Source organism: Muntiacus reevesi, chromosome 3 (assembly GCF_963930625.1).
Source record: "Muntiacus reevesi chromosome 3, mMunRee1.1, whole genome shotgun sequence".
Lineage (NCBI taxonomy): Eukaryota > Metazoa > Chordata > Mammalia > Artiodactyla > Cervidae > Muntiacus > Muntiacus reevesi.
In genome coordinates this window covers 4,260,988-4,280,153 of record NC_089251.1, presented here as the reverse complement: position 1 = coordinate 4,280,153, position 19,166 = coordinate 4,260,988, and the positions used below count along the sequence as shown (strand labels likewise).

General features: G+C 42.0%; 1 protein-coding gene across 3 annotated transcripts in view; it reads right to left on the bottom strand.

Annotated features, from left to right (window-relative positions):
• Positions 1 to 8,801, bottom strand: part of SETX (senataxin) — a 76,849-nt gene extending 68,048 nt beyond the window's left edge. For 2 of the 3 annotated variants that reach the window (XM_065928192.1, XM_065928194.1), the window contains exons 1-2: positions 8,666 to 8,801; positions 7,737 to 7,854 (exon numbers count right to left, since the gene is read on the bottom strand). In XM_065928192.1, the coding sequence (XP_065784264.1) occupies positions 7,737 to 7,816 (80 nt within the window). In that variant the 5' untranslated portion in view covers positions 7,817 to 7,854; positions 8,666 to 8,801. Of the gene's footprint in view, positions 1 to 5,294; positions 5,413 to 7,736; positions 7,855 to 8,665 lie in introns of those variants that run through there. The other variant, XM_065928193.1, reaches the window with a different exon arrangement.
• Positions 8,802 to 19,166: the final 10,365 nt, after the last annotated feature.

The window sequence follows — 19,166 nt, the reverse complement described above, 5'->3', positions numbered from 1 at the left end:
TGTATATCATCAGAGTCTCCACCATCCAAACTCAAGTAAAAAGAGTTAAGATAAAATTAATTTCCCAAATCCTAGCAGTCTCAAAGAGAACAAAGTAGCAAGATAGTGCCTGGAAATGAGAGGAAATCCCAAGAACCAAATATGTCAAAGGCTTGAAGGAAAACAGAGTCAAGTTTATCAGAACTACAGATGGCATGAAGCAGAGGATTAGCAAACAGGGTGGAAGCCAAATCCAAAGAGATCTCCAATTCTAATGAGATGTAATAAAAGCAAGCTAAGATGCCACTAAATGCATATAAAAACAAAGAGAAAGTTCACTGTCAGTAAGCAGTATACTACGGCTGAACAGAAAGCACATGTTTTGCACTGAAACAAAAGGCTGGGGCAGGAAAATATAAGTGAGTCTAGGGTATCTTGCAGCAACAGAAATAAAGTGCTCAAAACACAGATGGATGCGGGCATGTCAAAGGGACATATTAGCCACCAACTTGAAAGAGGTCCTGTGGCCAAAGCTGAAAGAATTTTGAGTAACAAAATAACATACTATTGGATTATAAGCCAGTACAAATATATATGAATCCATACTGATACAAATTAATGAATAAACAAATGTGGAGAAAGAGACAAACTTTCCTTATAAAAGAACTGCAAATAATATATATACGTATTCCCTATTCCAGGAAGTGGAGCTTAATCTTATCTTGAGTCAAGGCTGGACTTGGTGAAACACCTTCAATGAAAAGTGAAAATCATGGGGGAGGGTGAAAAAAAAAAAAAAGAAGTGAAAATCACACATACACTGGAGACACCTGGCAAACAAAACCTTAACCAAGTCATCAAGGTTAATATCACTGGTGCTAAGCCATGTTGGTAACCCCTGACATAGTGTGATGAGGCAGGAACTTCAACTCTGCATTATGCTGCCCCAAAACCACAGCCCCAGTCTATCCCCAAGAAAACATCAAACAAAGCATTATCACAACAGCTATGAGCTGTCTTTGACAACAAAAAAGAAAACCACACCCAAGGGAAATCAAACCAAGTGTTTTATGCTTTGAAAATATTTTATGTTTTATTGGGAACTGGGCCAGGAAATTACCCAACAAACTTGATCTTGAAACCTTGATTTTAACTATCTAATGAATGTAAGTATCAGCCTAATGGGGGAAAGGTTACAAACCCATCTGTAAACCCAATGAAATTCATTTCCTCACTGGATGAACTTAACCCATTCATTCTCATCAGGAGGGACAACATCCTCAAGGAGATGAAAACTAGTGGGACACAAAAAAAGTCTCACTTTTTATGTATACAACACAGATATACATAAAGAGTATAATATGTATGTATATAATATGTAATATACTGGTGATATTAAAATCTATGAGAAATTCATAGGAAAGAAATGCCTAAAAAGTTTCCTTTCAGAGAGGGAGAACGGACAACAAAAGGTTAATATGATCCAAGGCACTGCATATTTGGGGACAGAAACTTGAATGTGTGAAATTTTTAAATCCATATCACCCTAAAATTCAGAATGAATAAACTCTGCTAATGGGAGATTGATCACATCTTGACAAATCTTATAATTTCTGTATCATCAAAAACATGCATGCCTTGTGAACTGAATTTTTAAATTAATATTAACTGCATATTTTTTTCATGCTTCTGAAAAGAATTCAGGGCAGCTTTCAACATTAAAGTACATATAGAAAAGGACATTTTAAAAGGAGATTTAGAGAGAGAAATCAAAGCTTATTCAGAAAAAATTGCACTAAGTCCTAATTTAGGAGCTTCCTGAAAAGCAGAGCAAAAAGATAACATGAGCTACACAGGCCTCATCTGAAAGACCAAAAATATGTGAGTTAGACTTAAGAGTCTTGCCCTTTCTTGACACTACTTCTAACTCAATAACAATTTTTAAGGGTGCTGCAAACAAGGGAATACTGAGTAATATGATGGACACTATGTCACTATGTCTCTGCAAAATATAAATTTCAAAAACCTTCTTATACCTGAAAAAACAGTACTATAACACCAGGAAGTCTGCACAAGCTGGGTTTTTTCTGTTGATGTAATCTAATTTATTAAGTTTCATTTTCTACAGAGTGTGGAAACAGAAAACAAAACTGAGCGGAGATTTCTCAAACATCAATTGCTTCAAGCTTGACTGGAGCAGGTAATGGACTGCAGTCAACTGAAACTTTGAAAAAATGAACGTACTGAAATACAAGGAAGATGTCCTTTTCATTATAGGGGACTGGAATGCAAAAGTAGGAAGTCAATTAACACCTGGAGTAACAGGCAAACTTGGCCTTGGAGTACAGAATGAAGCAGGGCAAAGGCTAATAGAGTTCTGCCAAGAGAACACACTAGTCATAGCAAACACCCTCTTCCAACAACACAAGACTCTACACATGGACATCACCAGATGGTCTACACCGAAATCAGACTGATCATATTCTTTGCAGCCAAAGATGGAGAAGCTCTACACTATCAGCAAAAACAAGACTGGGAGCTGACTGTGGCTCGGATCATGAACTCCTTATTGCCAAATTCAGACTGAAATTGAAAAGTGGAGAAAACCACTAGACCATTCAGGTATGACCTAAATCAAATCCCTTAGGACTATACAGTGGAAGTGAGAAATAGATTTAAGAGACTAGATCTGATAGACAGAGTGCCTGATGAACTATGGATGGAGGTTCATGACATTGTACAGGAGACAGGAATCAAGACCATACCCAAGAAAAAGAAATGCAAAAAAGCAAAATGGCTGTCTGAGGAGACCTTACATTTAGTTGTGAAAAGACAGGAAGCGAAAAACAGAGGAAAAAGCAAAGATATACCCAATCGAATGCAGAGTTCCAAAGAATAGCAAGGAAAGATAAGGAAGCCTTCCTCAGCGATCAATGCAAACAAATAGAGGAAAACAACAGAATGGGAAAGACTAGAGATCTCTTCAAGAAAATTAGATACCAAAGGAACATTTCATACAAAGATGGGCTCAACAAAGGACAGAAATGGTAGGGACCTAACAGAAGCAGAGATATTAAGAAGAGGTGGCAAGAATACACAGAAGAACCATACAAAAAAGATCTTCACGACCCAGATAATCACGATGGTGTGATCACTCACCTAGAGCCAGACATCCTGGAATGTGAAGTCAACTAGGCCTTAGGAAGCTCCACCACGAACAAAGCTAGTAAAGGTGATGGAGCTATTTCAAATTCTGGAAGATGACACTATGAAAGTGCTACACTCAATATGTCAGCAAATATGGAAAACTCAGCAATGGCCACAGGACTGGAAAAGGCCAGTTTTCATCCCAATCCCAAAGAAAGGCAATGCCAAAGAATGCTCAAACTATTGTACAATTGCACTCATCTCACACGCTAGTAAAGTAATGCTTAAAATTCGCCAAGCCAGGCTTCAGCATTACGTCAACCGTGAACTTCCAGCTGTTCAAGCTGGTTTTAGAAAAGGCAGAAGAACCAGAGATCAAATTGCCAACATCCGCTGGATCATGGAAAAAGCAAGAAAGTTCCAGAAAAACATCTATTTCTGCTTTTTTGACTATGCCAAAGCTTTTGACTGTGTGGATCACAATAAACTGTGGAAAATTCTGAAAGAGATGGGCATACCAGACCACCTGACCTGCCTCTTGAGAAACCTGTATGCAGGTCAGGAAGCAACAGTTAGAACTGGACATGGAACAACAGACTGGTTCCAAATAGGAAAAGGAGTATGTCAAGGCTGTATATTGTCACCCTGCTTATTAAACTTATATGCAGAGTACATCACGAGAAACGCTGGGCTGGAGGAGAAACGCTGGGCTGGAGGAAGTACAAGCTGGAATCAAGATTGCCAGGAGAAATATCAATAACCTCAGAATGCAGATGACACCACCCTTATGGCAGAAGGTGACGCAGCAGCAGCCTCTTAATGAAAGTGAAAGAGGAGAGTGAAAAAGTTGGCTTAAAGCTCAACATTCAGAAAACTAAGATCATGGCATCTTGTCCCATCACTTCACGGCAAATAGATGGGGAAACAGTGGAAACAGTGGCCGACTTTATTTTTCTGGGTTCCAAAATCACTGCAGATGGTGATTGCAAGCCATGAAATTAGAAGACGCTTACTCCTTGGAAGGAAAGTTATGACCAACCTAGATAGCATATTGAAAAGCAGAGACACTACTTTGCCAGCAAAGGTCCGTCTTGTCAAGGCTATTGTTTTTCCAGTGGTCACGTATGGATGTGAGAGTTGGACTATAAAGAAAGCTGAGCTCAGAAGAATTGATGCTTTTGAACTGTGGTGTTGGAGAAGACTCTTGAGAGTCCCTTGGACTGCAAGGAGATCCAACCAGTCCATCCTGAAGGAGATCAGTCCTGGGTGTTCATTGGAAGGACTGATGCTGAACCTGAAACTCCAATCCTTTGGCCACCTGATGCGATGAGCTGACTCATTGGAAAAGACCCTGATGCTGAGAAAGACTGAGGGCAGGAGAAGGGGATGACAGAGGATGAGATGGTTGGATGGCATCACCAACTCGATGGACATGGGTTTGGGTGGACTCTGGGAGTTCTGTTGTGCTGCGGTTCATGGGGTCGCAAAGTGTCAGACACACACACACACACACACACACACACACACACAGAGTCAGACCCGATGGAGCGACTGAACTGAAATACAAATAAAATGCTGTATACTTTAATAACTATTAATAGTTGTTCAGTTGCTCCGTCATGTCCAACACCTTGCAACCCCCCAGAATGCAGCATGCCAGTCTTCCCTGTCCCTCACTATTAGCAGAAGAAACTTTTTCTTAAGAAAATTATGGAGGGACCTCCCTTGAAGTCCAGTGATTAAGACTCCACACTTCCAAGGCAAGGGGTACATGTAAGATCCCACATGTGCTGCCAAAGGATAAAAAAAATTATGGAGTTTGATTTTTATTCAACTCATTCAAAGAGTTAGCCTACTCCCAGATTCCAGAAAGCAAAACTATAAATTTTCTCAAAGTAGATGAAAGTTACTACCATACAACAGGTAAGAATGGAATTCAGAACACAGAACAATGCTAGAGGCCATCAATAACAGAAACATCCATTTCCACAGCTCCTCTCAAAAGGTCATAAATGGGTGTTGTTATGTCCTTAAAACAAAATCATCATTGGCCTGATAGTTAAGCCCAAAAAATGTGAACAAGGTATAATAAGTAAATTTTGATTTTTCTTTAAAGGGAAAACTATTGGTAGATAGCTATGAACCTTGCAAGTTTTTGCACAACTCACTTCTTCTGGAAGGCAGTTTTGTTAATTTCATCAGCGTTTTTACTGCTGGGAACCATTACTGAACCACAAATGAGAGTGTCCAGGGAGAATCCTCAAGCTGCAGAAATCAGAGCTGCTCCTGTGCATTAAAGAGAGAGCTGATTTGATGATCACAGAGGATGCTTCACCAGAGATGTAACTGTTACTTTTCACTGACTTAGCCAGGGCTACCATTTCTCAGTAATAGTTGGCCAGAAACTTCATATAACAATCACTTTCTTCTACCATTCCTAGCTAAAACTTCTTGGAATTTTTTAATTTACTTATTGGCTGCACCACACAGCATGTGGGAACCTAGCTCCCCCACCAGGTATCAAATCAGTGCCCCCTGCATTAGAAGGCAGAGTCCTAACCACTGGACCACCAGGGAAGTTCCACTTCTTGGAAATTATCAAAAACTTCTTTGCAATTGCTTTCATTTATTTTTCACCCCTCAGCCGGGCCAAGTGGCTTGTGGGATCTTAGTTCCCCAAAACTGAACTAAGGGACTGAACCTAGGCTGCAGCAGTGAAAGCACTGAGTCCACTGAGAAACTAACCCTTGAAAAAATAATTTAGTTCCTTTGCACTCTGGGTTGTATCTTACGTTTCACTGAATGTTTTCACAAAAGTCCCTAATAATCTCTGTAATATCAAATCCAGTTGGTTCTTTACTGGACTCCAAAATGTGAAAGTGCTAACATTTAATCCATAGCTAATATACAATTCTCCTTTCATTTCCTCTACCCAATCTCCAGAACCATCTGCTTCCTTTTCCCCCTCCTAACATCAAAATGTCCAAAGGTTTGTCTTCAGGGCTCTATCCTCCTCTTCATTCAGTATCCTCTTTCTAAGTGACTTAATTCAACCCATAACTACTACTTATACTGAAGCTTCCCAAAGACTAAGAATGTATGTAAACTCAGTGCAATGCTTACCTATGTTTCAGTTACTCAATAATGATAGCCTAGCCTAGAATTCCAGAAAGATATACAGCTGTCCCTCAGTACTTGCAATTGGTTCCAGAAGATAAAACCCCACCACGGATACCAAAATCTGCAGATGCTCAACTCCCCACATAAAACAGTGTAGCACAATGAACACAGCTGGCTCTCTGTATTCACATATGTGAAACCTGAAGATACTGAAGGCCGACTTTACTCAATATCCAACTATATAAAATATCTCTACTCACCTGACTGGTGCGTCAGAGTAAATAGGACCGGAACAGAACAAAGTCCTTCCCTTAAATCTGTGATCTGTCCTGTATTCTCTATATCCATGGTATTACCATGCCTTCAGTTTTCAAACCAGTAACCTGTTAATTGTATTCTCTCTTCCCTTAGACCCATCTCTACAAGTTCCACAGTGTCTACCACCTTGATTACATCTGTACTTAACTGTCAGTGAGACTGCCACTGTCTTAATACATTTTCACTATTTGCCTAGATTCCATAAGAAAACATAAATGATCTGCCTCTTGTTTGATCCACCATCAATTCTTCCCAAAAATGCTGCCAAAGGCCAAACCAAAAACTGGACTTTGAAAACACAGATGACTTCTCTACATCTGGGCAATAACTTCTGAGCTCACCACACCAGTCCCTGCAAGAGCTGGCTTCAATATCATCTCTTGCCATTTCCCCCTCACTTGCTCTTCCTAAAATGCCTCCTGGTATCTGGCATTACCTGCATTTATGGGAGCTCTTCTGCCTTTAACACCTACCCTTCAGACCTTTGCCTGGATCTTAAACCTGAATATGCATGACTCACCAAATGAACTTCGTAGAAAAAAGCAGATGGTGAGATACCACTGATAAAGTTCAGGTTCAATCTAAAACAATTCCAGCAGTGATAAAAAGCCAGATTTGAGATCTACCTATATGCAATTCATCTCTGAGCATCATCATGCCTGGGGGCTAGGAGTCTAACTCAGCCCCTCCCTTTCCAGTTTGACTTTCTTCTCAGTCCTCTCAGGACTCTATACAGTTTCTATCACTACATTCACCTTGTCAGGCTAAGGTGTTTACTATCAGATGTTTCCCACATACATGCACCATCCTCAAAAATTTTGAGTCTTTTAGGGGGCAAGGATCTGCTTTGTATATACTTTACTTCAGTGCTGGGCACATATTAAGTGACTGAAAAAAAAAATGTCTTAAATGTTAATTTAACAATTACCTGGGGTCGTTCCTGGTGGTCCAGTGGTCAAGAAATCACCTGCCAATGCAGGAGCCATAGGTTCCATCCCTGGTCTAGGAAAATCCCACATGCCCTAGGGCAACTACTGAACTCTGCTCTAGAAACCATACTCCACAAGAGAAGCCACCTCAGTGAGAAGGCCACACACCGCAACTAGAGAATGCCCACAGCAACTAAGACCCAGCACAGTCAAAAATACATAAATCTTAAAAAAACAAATTACCTGAGGTGATGGCCTACCGGAGAAGTGATCCTCTCAGTTGAGATGCCTGGATTTATTTGGGAATGGGTGAGGATCTGCATTCATATACACCCAGACTCTGGCTCCGCAAAGAACATTTCTGAAAAGGCAAAACAAAACTGAGGAAGTGGTTTATATACTCTCATCTGAGTTTCACATCAATATTTACAGAGCGGAATGTAACCATTTGATGAAAAAGCTCGGGGCTCAGAGATTAGACAACTTGCCTGTGGGTCTACTGCCATTCTGACTCCACAGGGGGGAGTCGTTTCACGGGAGACCTCGTCCCCACTAAGGGGACAGACAGTGAGCCACTGTCGAAAAACCCCAATTAGCAAATGTAAGTGAGTTCAGTCCTAGGACCGTCAGTAAGTAACTCATCTCTGTAGCTTTAAATAGCAAACCGATCCTTGGAGACTCGTGACGGTTCCTTCAGGGTCTGTACATTGTCGCTCCTGGGAAGTGGGGAAGGCGGCAAAGCCCCTTGTGGCTGGCTGTCAGCGATACATCGCCTTCAGGTGGGGCAGGAGGACTCAGGTGGCCACTCGGGAGTGGCACTCTCTCCAAAGTCACGGACCCCATCAGGAGAAAGGAGGTGGCGTCGAAAGGACAGAAACTTTCCACAGTGAGACGACCCCCCAATCAATTCCACCGAGATTACGCAGTGCCCAGACCCAGAACCGCTCACACGGGACCGCAATGTAGACGACGTGAAAGCAGAGGACGAGAGTCCCAACGCCCGGGGCCCCGGGGCGCGAGCAGCACAGGAGGGTGGTCCAGCGGACGCGGCGGGGATGCTCCCCGCTTCGCGCGCCTCAACTCTGCTGAAGAACGCGGCCAAGCTCGCGCCGCCCCTCCCCCACCCGCGCCTCACGCGCCGCGAAGGTTACTCCACGCGGCCCGGCACTCACCAGCCGCGCGCGCACTCGGGCCCGCCGGGCCTGCAGCCTCGGGCCCGCCGTTCTCCTCACCCCCCGCTCGGCCTCACGCCGGTCGCTAACCCGCCTCCATGCCTCGGCTCAACAGTCGGCCGAGGGCGGAAGCGCGGCCGCGCAACCCTAAGCGCCTCAGCCCGCACCCCATCAGCCAACCAGCGGGCGCCGCGAGCACAGGCCCCGCCCCCTGCGCGGCGTCGACCGTCCGCAGGCCCCGCCCCAGCCGCCGCTCTCTTGTTTTGATGCCCCCCGAGGGGCGGGGCGTGAGGAAGAGCACCCGGGCTCAGCCAAGAGGCCGGGAAGCCCGGCGTGGCGCCACTTCCGGGCTAGGGTCTGGCCAATCAGGAGTGTCTTGCAGGGGGCGCGGGGGGGGAGGGGAAGGAGGGAGGCGGAGGCAGGGGCAGGAGGGGGAGGGAGGGGCAGAGGAGGGAGGGGCAGAGGCCCCTGGGGCCCTTGAGGCAAGTTTGCGGCCTAGCGTTGACCGCGGCCTGGCCAAGGATTTCTGCCGGTAGCAGCCGCGCCTGACGGGCCCACCCTGGGCCCCCTGTACGCCTACCCTCCTGCCTTTTCCGTTCGGTTCTGTTTCTTCTCTCTTCGACGCCTCACGAGTTTCAATAGAGCCTGTTATGAGTTGCGAAGCAATTTTTTTTTTCTCTTTAGATTTAAGACCTAAAATAGAATAGTGTGTAAACAACACGTAATTCGTGGGAAATATATACTTTGTAAAAAAAAAAAAAATACTGCAAAGAGAAGAAATAATACAGAGGAAAACAGTACAACCACCTGGAAAGCCTACCCTTTTCTTGACGCTACTACTGACTGACTTTGACGATGACGACGACGACGACGAGGCGCCACCACTAGCTGAGAAGGTGACACAAAAAAATAATTACTAGTTCTGACCAAGGCTCTAAAGGAAATCAGAGGCCAAGACACGCCCAGTCCGGAGAAGCAAAGCAGAGGCCGAGGCGGGCCTAGTCCGGAGAAGCGGGCCAGCGATGACCTTACCTCGGAGAACTCAACCCGCAGAATGAGAAGGGGAAGTGGGTGAAGCGGGGATAGGGTCCTGGTGAACATTCCAGAAGGGGTGTGGCTTATCGGAAAGCTCGGTGCCCGTTATGTAAATTTTAACCGTCCCAGCACAAGGTATTGACCGTTAATTCTTCCTTTCTCGGTTTTCTTCTGTCTCTTGGACGGTGTTGGCCAAAGTAAAATCTAGTAGTTAAATAGGAAAGTCACGAATTATATATTGTGCTATAAGTTGTGCGTGTGTATCCTTTAAAAAATAATATTAATACTTCTGAAAAATAGGGATCCTGCTGGCTATTGAAAAAACAAACTGATTTTTGAAAGAGAGACAAGATAGTAAAAAATCACCTGAATTTCTATGTACCTGAGATAACCATTTTCATTTGTATCCTTGCACGATGCATTACATACGTTTCTATTAAACTAGACATGGAAGGATGGTTGTATAAAATGCTAAAACTGCTCACCATGGTGTAAGAAACGGGAGTATTACAATGAACACTGAGGGGAGGGGCTTCTCCATTACACATTGTAAGCTTGGGCTAGGGACACAGGAGAAAGTGTTTTAACTTCTTGTAGAATCAGAAAACAAGTGAAATTTTAGGTTGAGGAAAACCTATTACTAGTTACCATCTGTCTTTATACCAACACAGTCCTAAAATGCGATTTTCGGTATTTTTAAGGAGAAAAGTGCCCATGAAGGCAAAAAGTGCCTACTGCCCCTTCTAAAGTCACAAAGTCATCCTGCCTCTGAGCCCACTGTGGGCATTTCCTTATCGTTTTATCATAGTTGTCTTTAATCTGTAACTGTATTAAGTTTTGAATGTTTTTAAACTTTATAAAATTAGACTGAAGGCAGTCTCCCTCAAATTTGCTTTTTACACTCAGAGACCCATTGATCCAAGGTATGTTCAGGAGTTGTAAAGCCCAAAGTCTACACAACTTGAAGGATGTGTCTTTAATATTTATGTGAAATGAATGCCACAAACTCCAAATTTTTAAATGGACAAAACCCACAGATACTAAAATTTTTGAGAGACAAACATGTAAGCTGCAAAAAATTTACTAAAAGTTGTGTATTTGGACTTCATACCCTATAACCTCAGTAATAAGGTTCATGAGGTTAATGAGGATTACTTATTACATAGAGAACACAAAATAATTTGGTCTTTTTTCTAGTAAGGTTGATAAAATGTTATTGAGTTTATAAAAGTTTCAAGTTAATATTTCATTTGATAATGTGCAAATTTTTAGGATTATCAAGTTTAAAAAATTTTCTATCAAGCCTTGTTTCATATACAATCTTTAAAAATTCAGAGCACATAAAAGTTTCTGCTGTAATGATTGACACTAAATACTTAGAACAGATAACACATTACTACTACTAGGTTGTTACAGATTTTCTCATTTTTAGATATGTATTGTGAATTTTATATGTCAGTATTTTATGTCAAGATTTCAGTATTTTTTCCAGTTTGATCATTTGACTCATAACTCATCATTTGGATTAACAGCAATCCAGTTACAACATGTTACTCATTATTTCTGTTTGAAATTGATCTGTTCTTAATGAATTACTAAACTGTCATAATAATTTCTATTGATTTCATCATTATTTACCTTCAATTTTGCCTCATATTCCATGATTTTTTGTCTTTATATACAATTATACACAATAAATACACATTTTAGGTGTATGATTGAGGAATTTTAGCAACTCTGTAATATCCTGTAACCATCTCTAATCAAAATATAAAACAGTTTCTTCCTGCCAGAAAATTGCCCTTGGGATACTTGGCAGTAAATCTTCCCATTTACCCAATGATTGATCTAATTTCTATTAACATATCTGTCACCATAGATTCATTTTAGACTATTCTAGAGCTCTGTTGATGAAATAATGTACTCTTTTAACCATCTGTTTTTGTTCAAAATGAAGTGTGTGCTGTTCCCAAATGTTATTGCATGTATCAGGAATTCATTTTTATTGCAAAGAAGGATGTCATTCAATGAATACACCACAATTTGGTTGTTTTTAGTCATCTAATGATGGATATTGGATAGTTTCATGTTTTCTGCTATTATTAATAAAGCTGTTATGAACATTACTGTAGAAGTCTTTAAATTGACATATGTTTTCATTTCTGTGGTTGTTTTTTAATTACTAAGTTGTATCCAGCTGCTTTGTGACCCCATGGACTGTAACCCACCAGCTTCCTCTGTCCATGGGGTTTCCCAGGCAAGAATACTGAAGTGGGTTGCCATTTCCTTTTCCAGGGGATCTCCCTGACCCAGGGGTCAAACCTATGTCTCATGCCTTGGCAGGTGGATACTTTACCACTGAACCATCTGGGAAGCCCATGTTTTCATTTAACCTGGATAAATATGCAGGGGAGAAATTGCTGAAGTACAGAGTAGGTGTGTCTTTAACACTGAGAAATTACAATCCATTTTCCAAGGTGATTTTACCACCTTAAATTACTATAAGCAAAGTATAAGATTTCCATTTGCTCCAAAATCTTGTCAATACTATTCCTATTGTGAATCTTTAACATTTCAGTCATACCAGTGGGTTAAAGGGTGTGCCTCATTTGTATTTCCCTAAAAACTAATGATGCAGAATGTCTTTTCACCTAAATATTGAGAATTAGTGTATCTTCTTTTGAATTGACTGCATGAGCCCTTTGACCATAAGGTTAAAAGGGACTTTATTTTTTCAGCAGTTTTAGGTTCACAGCAAAATTCAGAGGAAGGTACAGAAATTTCTGAAAATTTCACTTGTTGCCCTACCCACCATGGGCTTCTCAGGTGGCTAATGGTAAAGAATCCACCTGCCAGTGCAGAAGATGCAGAAGACACAGGTTCAATCCCTGGGTCAGGAAGATTCCTTGGAGGTGGAAATGGCAATCCACTACTCCAGTATTCTTGCCTGGAAAATCCCATGGACAGAGGAGCCTGGTGGGCTATAGTCCATGAGGTCGCAAAGCGTCAGACATGAGTTAGTGACTAAGGACCCACGCATACCCTCCCTCCTAAGTATAGCACCCCCCATTATTAACATCCCCCCTCAGTGTATGTAGTACATTTGTTACAAGTGATGAGCCTACATTGACATGTCATGACACCCAGAGTCCATTGTTTACATTAGGATTTACTCCTGATATGTGCATTCTGTGGATTTAGACAAATGTATAGTGACATGTATCAGTCCTTACCATGTCAAGAGTGCTTTCACTGCCCTGAGAATCCTCTGTGCGCTGCCTGCTCATCCCTGCCTGGTCTCACCCCTGGCAGCCACTCATCCTTCTACTGTCTCCGTAGTTTTGCCTTCAGCGTTGGAGTCACACAGTATGCAGCCCTTTGTGATTGGCTTCTTTCACTTCATAACATGCATTTCAGGTTCCTTTGCACCGTTTCATGGCTTCATAGCTCATTTCTTTTTTGAGGGCTTCTCTTGTGGCTCAGCTGGTAAAGAATCCGCCTGCGATGTGGAGACCTTGGTTCGATTCCTGGGTTCGGAAGCTCCCCTGGAGAAAGGAAAGGCTACCCACTCCAGTATTCTGGCCTGGAGAATTCCATGGACTGCATAGTCCATAGGGTTCCAAAGAGTCAGACACGACTCAGCAGTTTTCACTTTCATTTCTTTTTAGCACTGATTAATATTCTGTTGTCTGCATCTTCCACAGTTAAGTTATCCATTCACCCACTGAAGGGCATTTTGGTTGCTTCCAAGTTTAGGCAATTATGAATAAAGCTGCTGTAGACATCCATGTGCAGGTTTTTATGTAAATATAAGTTTTCAGTTCATTTGGATAAATATCTAGGGCACCGTTGCTGGATCCGACTGTAAAAGTATATTTAATTTTATGAGAAACCACCAAATGGTTTTCCAGAGTAGCACTACCATTTGGTGCTGTCAGTGTTCCAGATTTTGGCCACTCTTATAGGTGTATAAGAGTATCTCATTATTGTTTTAATTTGTATTTTTTTGACGACATGATATGGGGCATTTCTTCATGTACTAACTTACAGGCCATATATCTATTTAGGTGAAATGTAGTTCGTTTTCTTAATGTTAAGTTTTAAGTGTTCTTTGTATGTCTTGGGTTGTTGGGTTGTTTGTTTTCTTAATGTTGAGTGTCATGAGTTCTTTGTATGTTTTGGATAACAGTCCTTTGTAAGGTATCTATTTTGCAAATATTTGTTCTAAGTCTGTAGCTTCTCCTCTGATTATCTTGAAATTATCTTTCACAAAACACAAGTTTCTAATTTTAATAAAATCTAGCTTATCAATTATTTTCTTCATGGATCCTGACTTTGGTGTTGTATCTACAAAGTATAGGCACACCCAAGGTCATCTAGGTTTTCTCCTATGTTATCACCAGGAGTCTCATAGTTCTGGCATTTTACATTTATATCTCTGATCCATTTTTAGTTCATTTTTGTTAAGGGTATAAGGTGTGTCTATCTTCATTGTTTCTTTAATGGATGTGGTTGTCCAATTGTTCCAGCATCATTTGCAGAAGAAATTATTTTGACTTTATCAGTGATCAGTAGACTGGGGTCATATCATCTATGGGGATCTGCAACTGGACTCTATATTCTGTTCCATAGATCTACTTGTCTGTTCTTTCACCAATACCACACTGTCTTGAATAGCTTTATAAGTCTTGAAGTTGGGTAACATCAGTCTTCTGATTTTGTTCTTCTCCTTCAATATTGAGTTGACTACTCTGGGTCTTTTCGTTCTCCATATAAACTTTACAGTCAGTTTGTCAATAGCCAGAAAATTATTTTGTGGCTTGATTCCATAGCTTAAGGTGAGAAGAACAGACACCTTGATACTATGAGTCTTCCTGTCCATGAAAATGGAATGTCTCTCCGTTTATTTTGTTCTTCCTTGGTATCTCTTGTCAAAGTTTTGTAATTGTCTTTGTATTAATCTTGTACATGTTTTGTTAGATTTGTATGTGAGCATTTCATTTGGGGGGTGCTTATGTAAATGCTGAGCTTCCCTGGTGACTCAGTGGTAAAGAATCTGCCTGCAATGCAGGTGACACAGGTTCGATCCCTGGGTCGGGGTGACCCCCTGGAGAAAGAAATAGCAACCCACTCCAGTATTCTTGCCTGGATAATCCCATGGACAGAGGAATCTGGTGGGCTACAGTCCACAGGGTCGCAAAAGAGTTGGACATGACTTAGTGACTAAACATGAACAATGTAAATGCTGTTGTATTTATAATTCAAATTCCATGTTTTCATTGGTGGTGTATAGGAAAGCGGTTGACTTTTGTATATTAACAGATTTTTGACCAGAAATGTATTAATACATCTTTTTTTACCTTGAACATTATTTATCAGAGATGTTTCAGTATTCACTTACATAACAAATCACAGGCCATAGGCATTGGTTTCTGCAAAAATACCTCAGTCAATGATGTCAATAATTAATTAACCTACATGCTGTTACCTTGCTAAAATCACTTATTCTGTTTTTTTTTTTTTTTCAATTACTTTGGATTTTCTACACAGATTATAATTTCACCTGTCTAAAAAAGTTAACCAGTCCATTCTAAAGGAAATCAGACCTGAACATTCATTGTAAGGGCTAATGTTGAAGCTGAAACTCCAATACTTTGGCCACCTGATGTGAAGAGCTGACTCATTTGAAAAGACCCTGATGCTGGGAAAGATTGAGGGTGGGAGGAGAAGGGGACGACAGAGGATGAGATGGTTGGTTGGCATCACTGACTCAATGGACATGGGTTTGGGTGGACCTTGGGAGTTGGTGATGGACAGGGAGGCCTGGGGTGCTGCAGTTTGTAGGGTCGCAAGGAGTAGGACACAACTGAGCTACTGAATTGAACTTAACAAGTCAGTTTTATTTCTCCCTTCACAATCTATTCACATTTTATTTTCCTTTCTGTCCTTAATGCATTAGCAAGGACTTCGAGAATGATGCTGAAAAGAAGTGGTGACAGTGGACATCCTTGCCTTGTACCTTATCTGAATGGGAGAGCTTTGAGTTTCTCACTTTAAGTAGGACACAGCGAATTAAGTGTTTCATTTGTCTCCTTTCAGGAGTTTATCTTTGTTTTTCTGCACTTTGAACATGCTCTGCCTAGTTGTAGGGCTTCCCAGTTGTAGTTGTAGCTGTAGTTGTGGGGCCTCCCTTACCTAGTTGTAGTGGTAAGGAATTCGCCTGCCAACGCAGGAGATGCAGGAGACTCAGGTTCAATCCCTGGGTTGGGAAGAGTCCCTTGGAGGAGGAAATGGCAACCCAGTCCAGAATTCTTGCCTGAAAAATCCCATGGAAGAGGAACCTGGTGGGCTACAGTCTGTGGGGTCCCAAAGAGTCAGACACGACTGAGCACATGCACACGCACATGCACATGCCTAGTTGTAGTTTGGGGACATTTACCCTCCTTGGTGGTCTCTGAGCTGCCTGGGCCTGCAATTTGGTGCCCGACATTAATTTGGGGAAATTTCTGTTATTTCTGTTTCAAATATTTCTTCCATCCTTTTCTTTCTTCTTGGACCCCTAGTATGCCAATGCTACAGCTTTTGTGGTTGTCCCTCAGTCCTTGGACTCACTGTTTTGTTTTTCAGTCTTTGTCCCTTTTGCTTTTAGCCCTGGTAGTTTGTCCTGAGATATCCTCAAGCTCAGATTCTTTCCTCAGTCATGTCTAGCCTGCTAGTAAGCCCATTGCCTGCGTGCTTAGTTGCTCAGTCATGTCCGATTCTTTGGAACCCCATGGACTGTAGCCCATCAGCCTCCTCTGTCCATGGGATTTTTCAGGCAAGAATACTGGAGCAGGTGCCATTTCCTTTTCCAGGGAATCCTCCCAACCCAGGGATCAAACTCGCGTTTCCTGTGTCTTTTGCATTGCAGGCAAATTCTTCACCTGCTGAGCCATCAGGGAAATCCAGTAAGCCCATTAGAGGCATTTATGTCTGTTACAATGTATTTTATCTGTAGCTTCTTCCTTGTGGTCTTCTTTTTTTTTTTTTTTTTTTTTGGTTTTCTCTTAGGATTTCCAAGTCTCTGCTTACTTGTGTATCTTTTTTGCATGCTGTCTGCTTTATCCATTAGAGCGCTCAGCATAGTAATTATAGTGCTTACCTTCCTGGTCTGAAAACCCTCCCATGTCTAGGTCTAATGCTTGCTCTGTCTCTTCAAATTGTGGTTTCACCTCATGGTATGCCTTGGGGTGTTGTTGTTGTTGTTTGTTGGTTTTGTTATTTTTTTGGCTGCAGAGGGGGACATGGGCGATCTTAGCTCCCCAACCAGAATTGAATTCGTGCCCATTGCAGTGGAAGAGCAGAGTTCTCACAACTGGACCAGGGACCTCCCTGTAAATTGTTCTTGATAGTGGGACAGAATGTACTATGCTAAAAGAACTGTTGTAAATAGGTTTTTAGTAAATGGTGGTGAGGTGTGGCAGGAGGCATTGTTGTATACTCCTGGGGTTAGGTCCAAATCTTTTACTGATCTGCCACTGAACTGTGAACTTCACAAGTGTTTTCCTTTTTTTTTCCACAAGTTTTTTTTTTTTCCCCCTCCCTGTTTAGGTTGGAGTGGGTGGCTAGAACTGCAGGAGTTGGGTCTTTCCCTTCCCCCAAGGTCAGTTAGGCTCTGACAATACTCTGCCTGCTAGGTTGGTTTTGTTGAGAACAGAATGCTCTAAGTGTATTTCTTCTTCTCTTCCTGCTGGAAGAACAAGCGGAATTTTCTTCAGTACTGTGGGAACCTCATCAAACTCCTGGAGGTAAAACTCATAAAATTGGCGGGGGGTGGGGGGGGCTCTCTGTGAGTCAGCGCTCCTAGAGTTTTTAACCCTCCGAGTTGTCCACACTAACCTGGATCTCCTGCACTGCAGGCAGATTTTTTTACCCTCTGAGCCACCAGTGGAAGTGGAAATCGCTCAGTCGTGTCCTACTCTGCGGCCCCATGCATAGTCCATGGAATTCTCCAGGCCAGAACACTGGAGTGGGTAGACGTTTTTCTCCAGGGGATCTTCCCAACTGAGGGATCGAACCCAGGCCTCCCCCATTGCAGGCGGATTCTTCACCAGCTGAGCCACCAGGATACTGGAGTGGGTAGCCTATCCCTTCTCTACCGGATCTTCCTGACCTAGGGACTGAACAAGGGTCTCCTGCATTGCAGGCGGAATCTTTACCAACTGGGTTACTAGGAAAGTCCCTGAGCCACCAGGGAAGCCTCAATTGTAGTTCAGATTTTCTTAAGTAGCACTGGTTCCCATGGCAGTTTTCATTTGTGGGTTTCTGCTCAGGTAAATTGTTGTTCTTTGTATTTGCCTCTGTCTCTCTAGTCTTTCAGGTGGCATATTGCCCTTATTTCCCTCTCTCTTATAGATCTTAGAAGGGTTGATTTTTCAGTTGTGTGTGCATGCTGAGTCACTTCAGTCTTGTCCAACTCTTTTCAACTTCATGAACTGTAGCCCTCCAGGCTCCTCTATCCATGGAATTCTCCAGGCAAGAATACTGGAGTGGGTTGCCATTACCTACTCCAGGGGATCTTCCCAGCCCAGGGATCAAACCCGAATCTGCTGCATTGGCAGACTGATTTTTTACCATCTGAGCCACCAGAGTTTGTAGTGGTTGATAATTATCTGATACAAAACATGTAACAAAATATATTTGCTAGATTGTTTTCCAGATTGCACCTGCCCTTTGGCATCCAATATAAAGATTTCCCATAAATATAAACTGTGGTGAAATTCACTTAATAATTACTTTATATTAATCATTTTTCTCCCCACCCCTCTTCTCACAGTGGCACCATGTTACTAAAAGCTATAGGTACCTGGGATTTGTGCCTCAAATCAAGACATCATTTGGGTAATTTCAAATAATGTGCAGTTCTTCACGTAAAAAAGGTCTTTTATGGTCACAAGTCTAAAAATAATTATATTCCAACAGCCTGATATACCATGTGTTAGAAATCAGAAAAGCATGGTTTTGACAAATACAATTTTTTAAGCTAAGAAAATGTGAGATGCTGAAAGATGAGAACAGCCATCCTTCGGTGTAAGTTTGCAGTGCCACAAAACCCAGGTAATGACTTTGCTTGTTCAGCTAACTTATCCAGCCCCCAGTGGTGGTGTGGTGGCTAAGTCACTAGGTTGTGTCTGACTCTTGTGACCCCAGGAACTGCAGCCCCCCAGGCTCCCCTGTTCATGGGACTTCCCAGGACTTCCCAGCCACCAGGAGTGGCTCATAGGGATGGGCTCATATGAGCCCATCCAGCTCATAGGGACAATGTACTAAATAAGGACTTTTGTTAGTACAAATAAAGTTACAAAATTTTGCCAAGTCAAGTTAGTGGCCTGTAATACAATAAAAATCATACTTTTGTTGAAGTCACATGTTACTCTCTTGATAGTATTCATTCTAAAAATATAATTTTAAGTATCGAATCAGAACA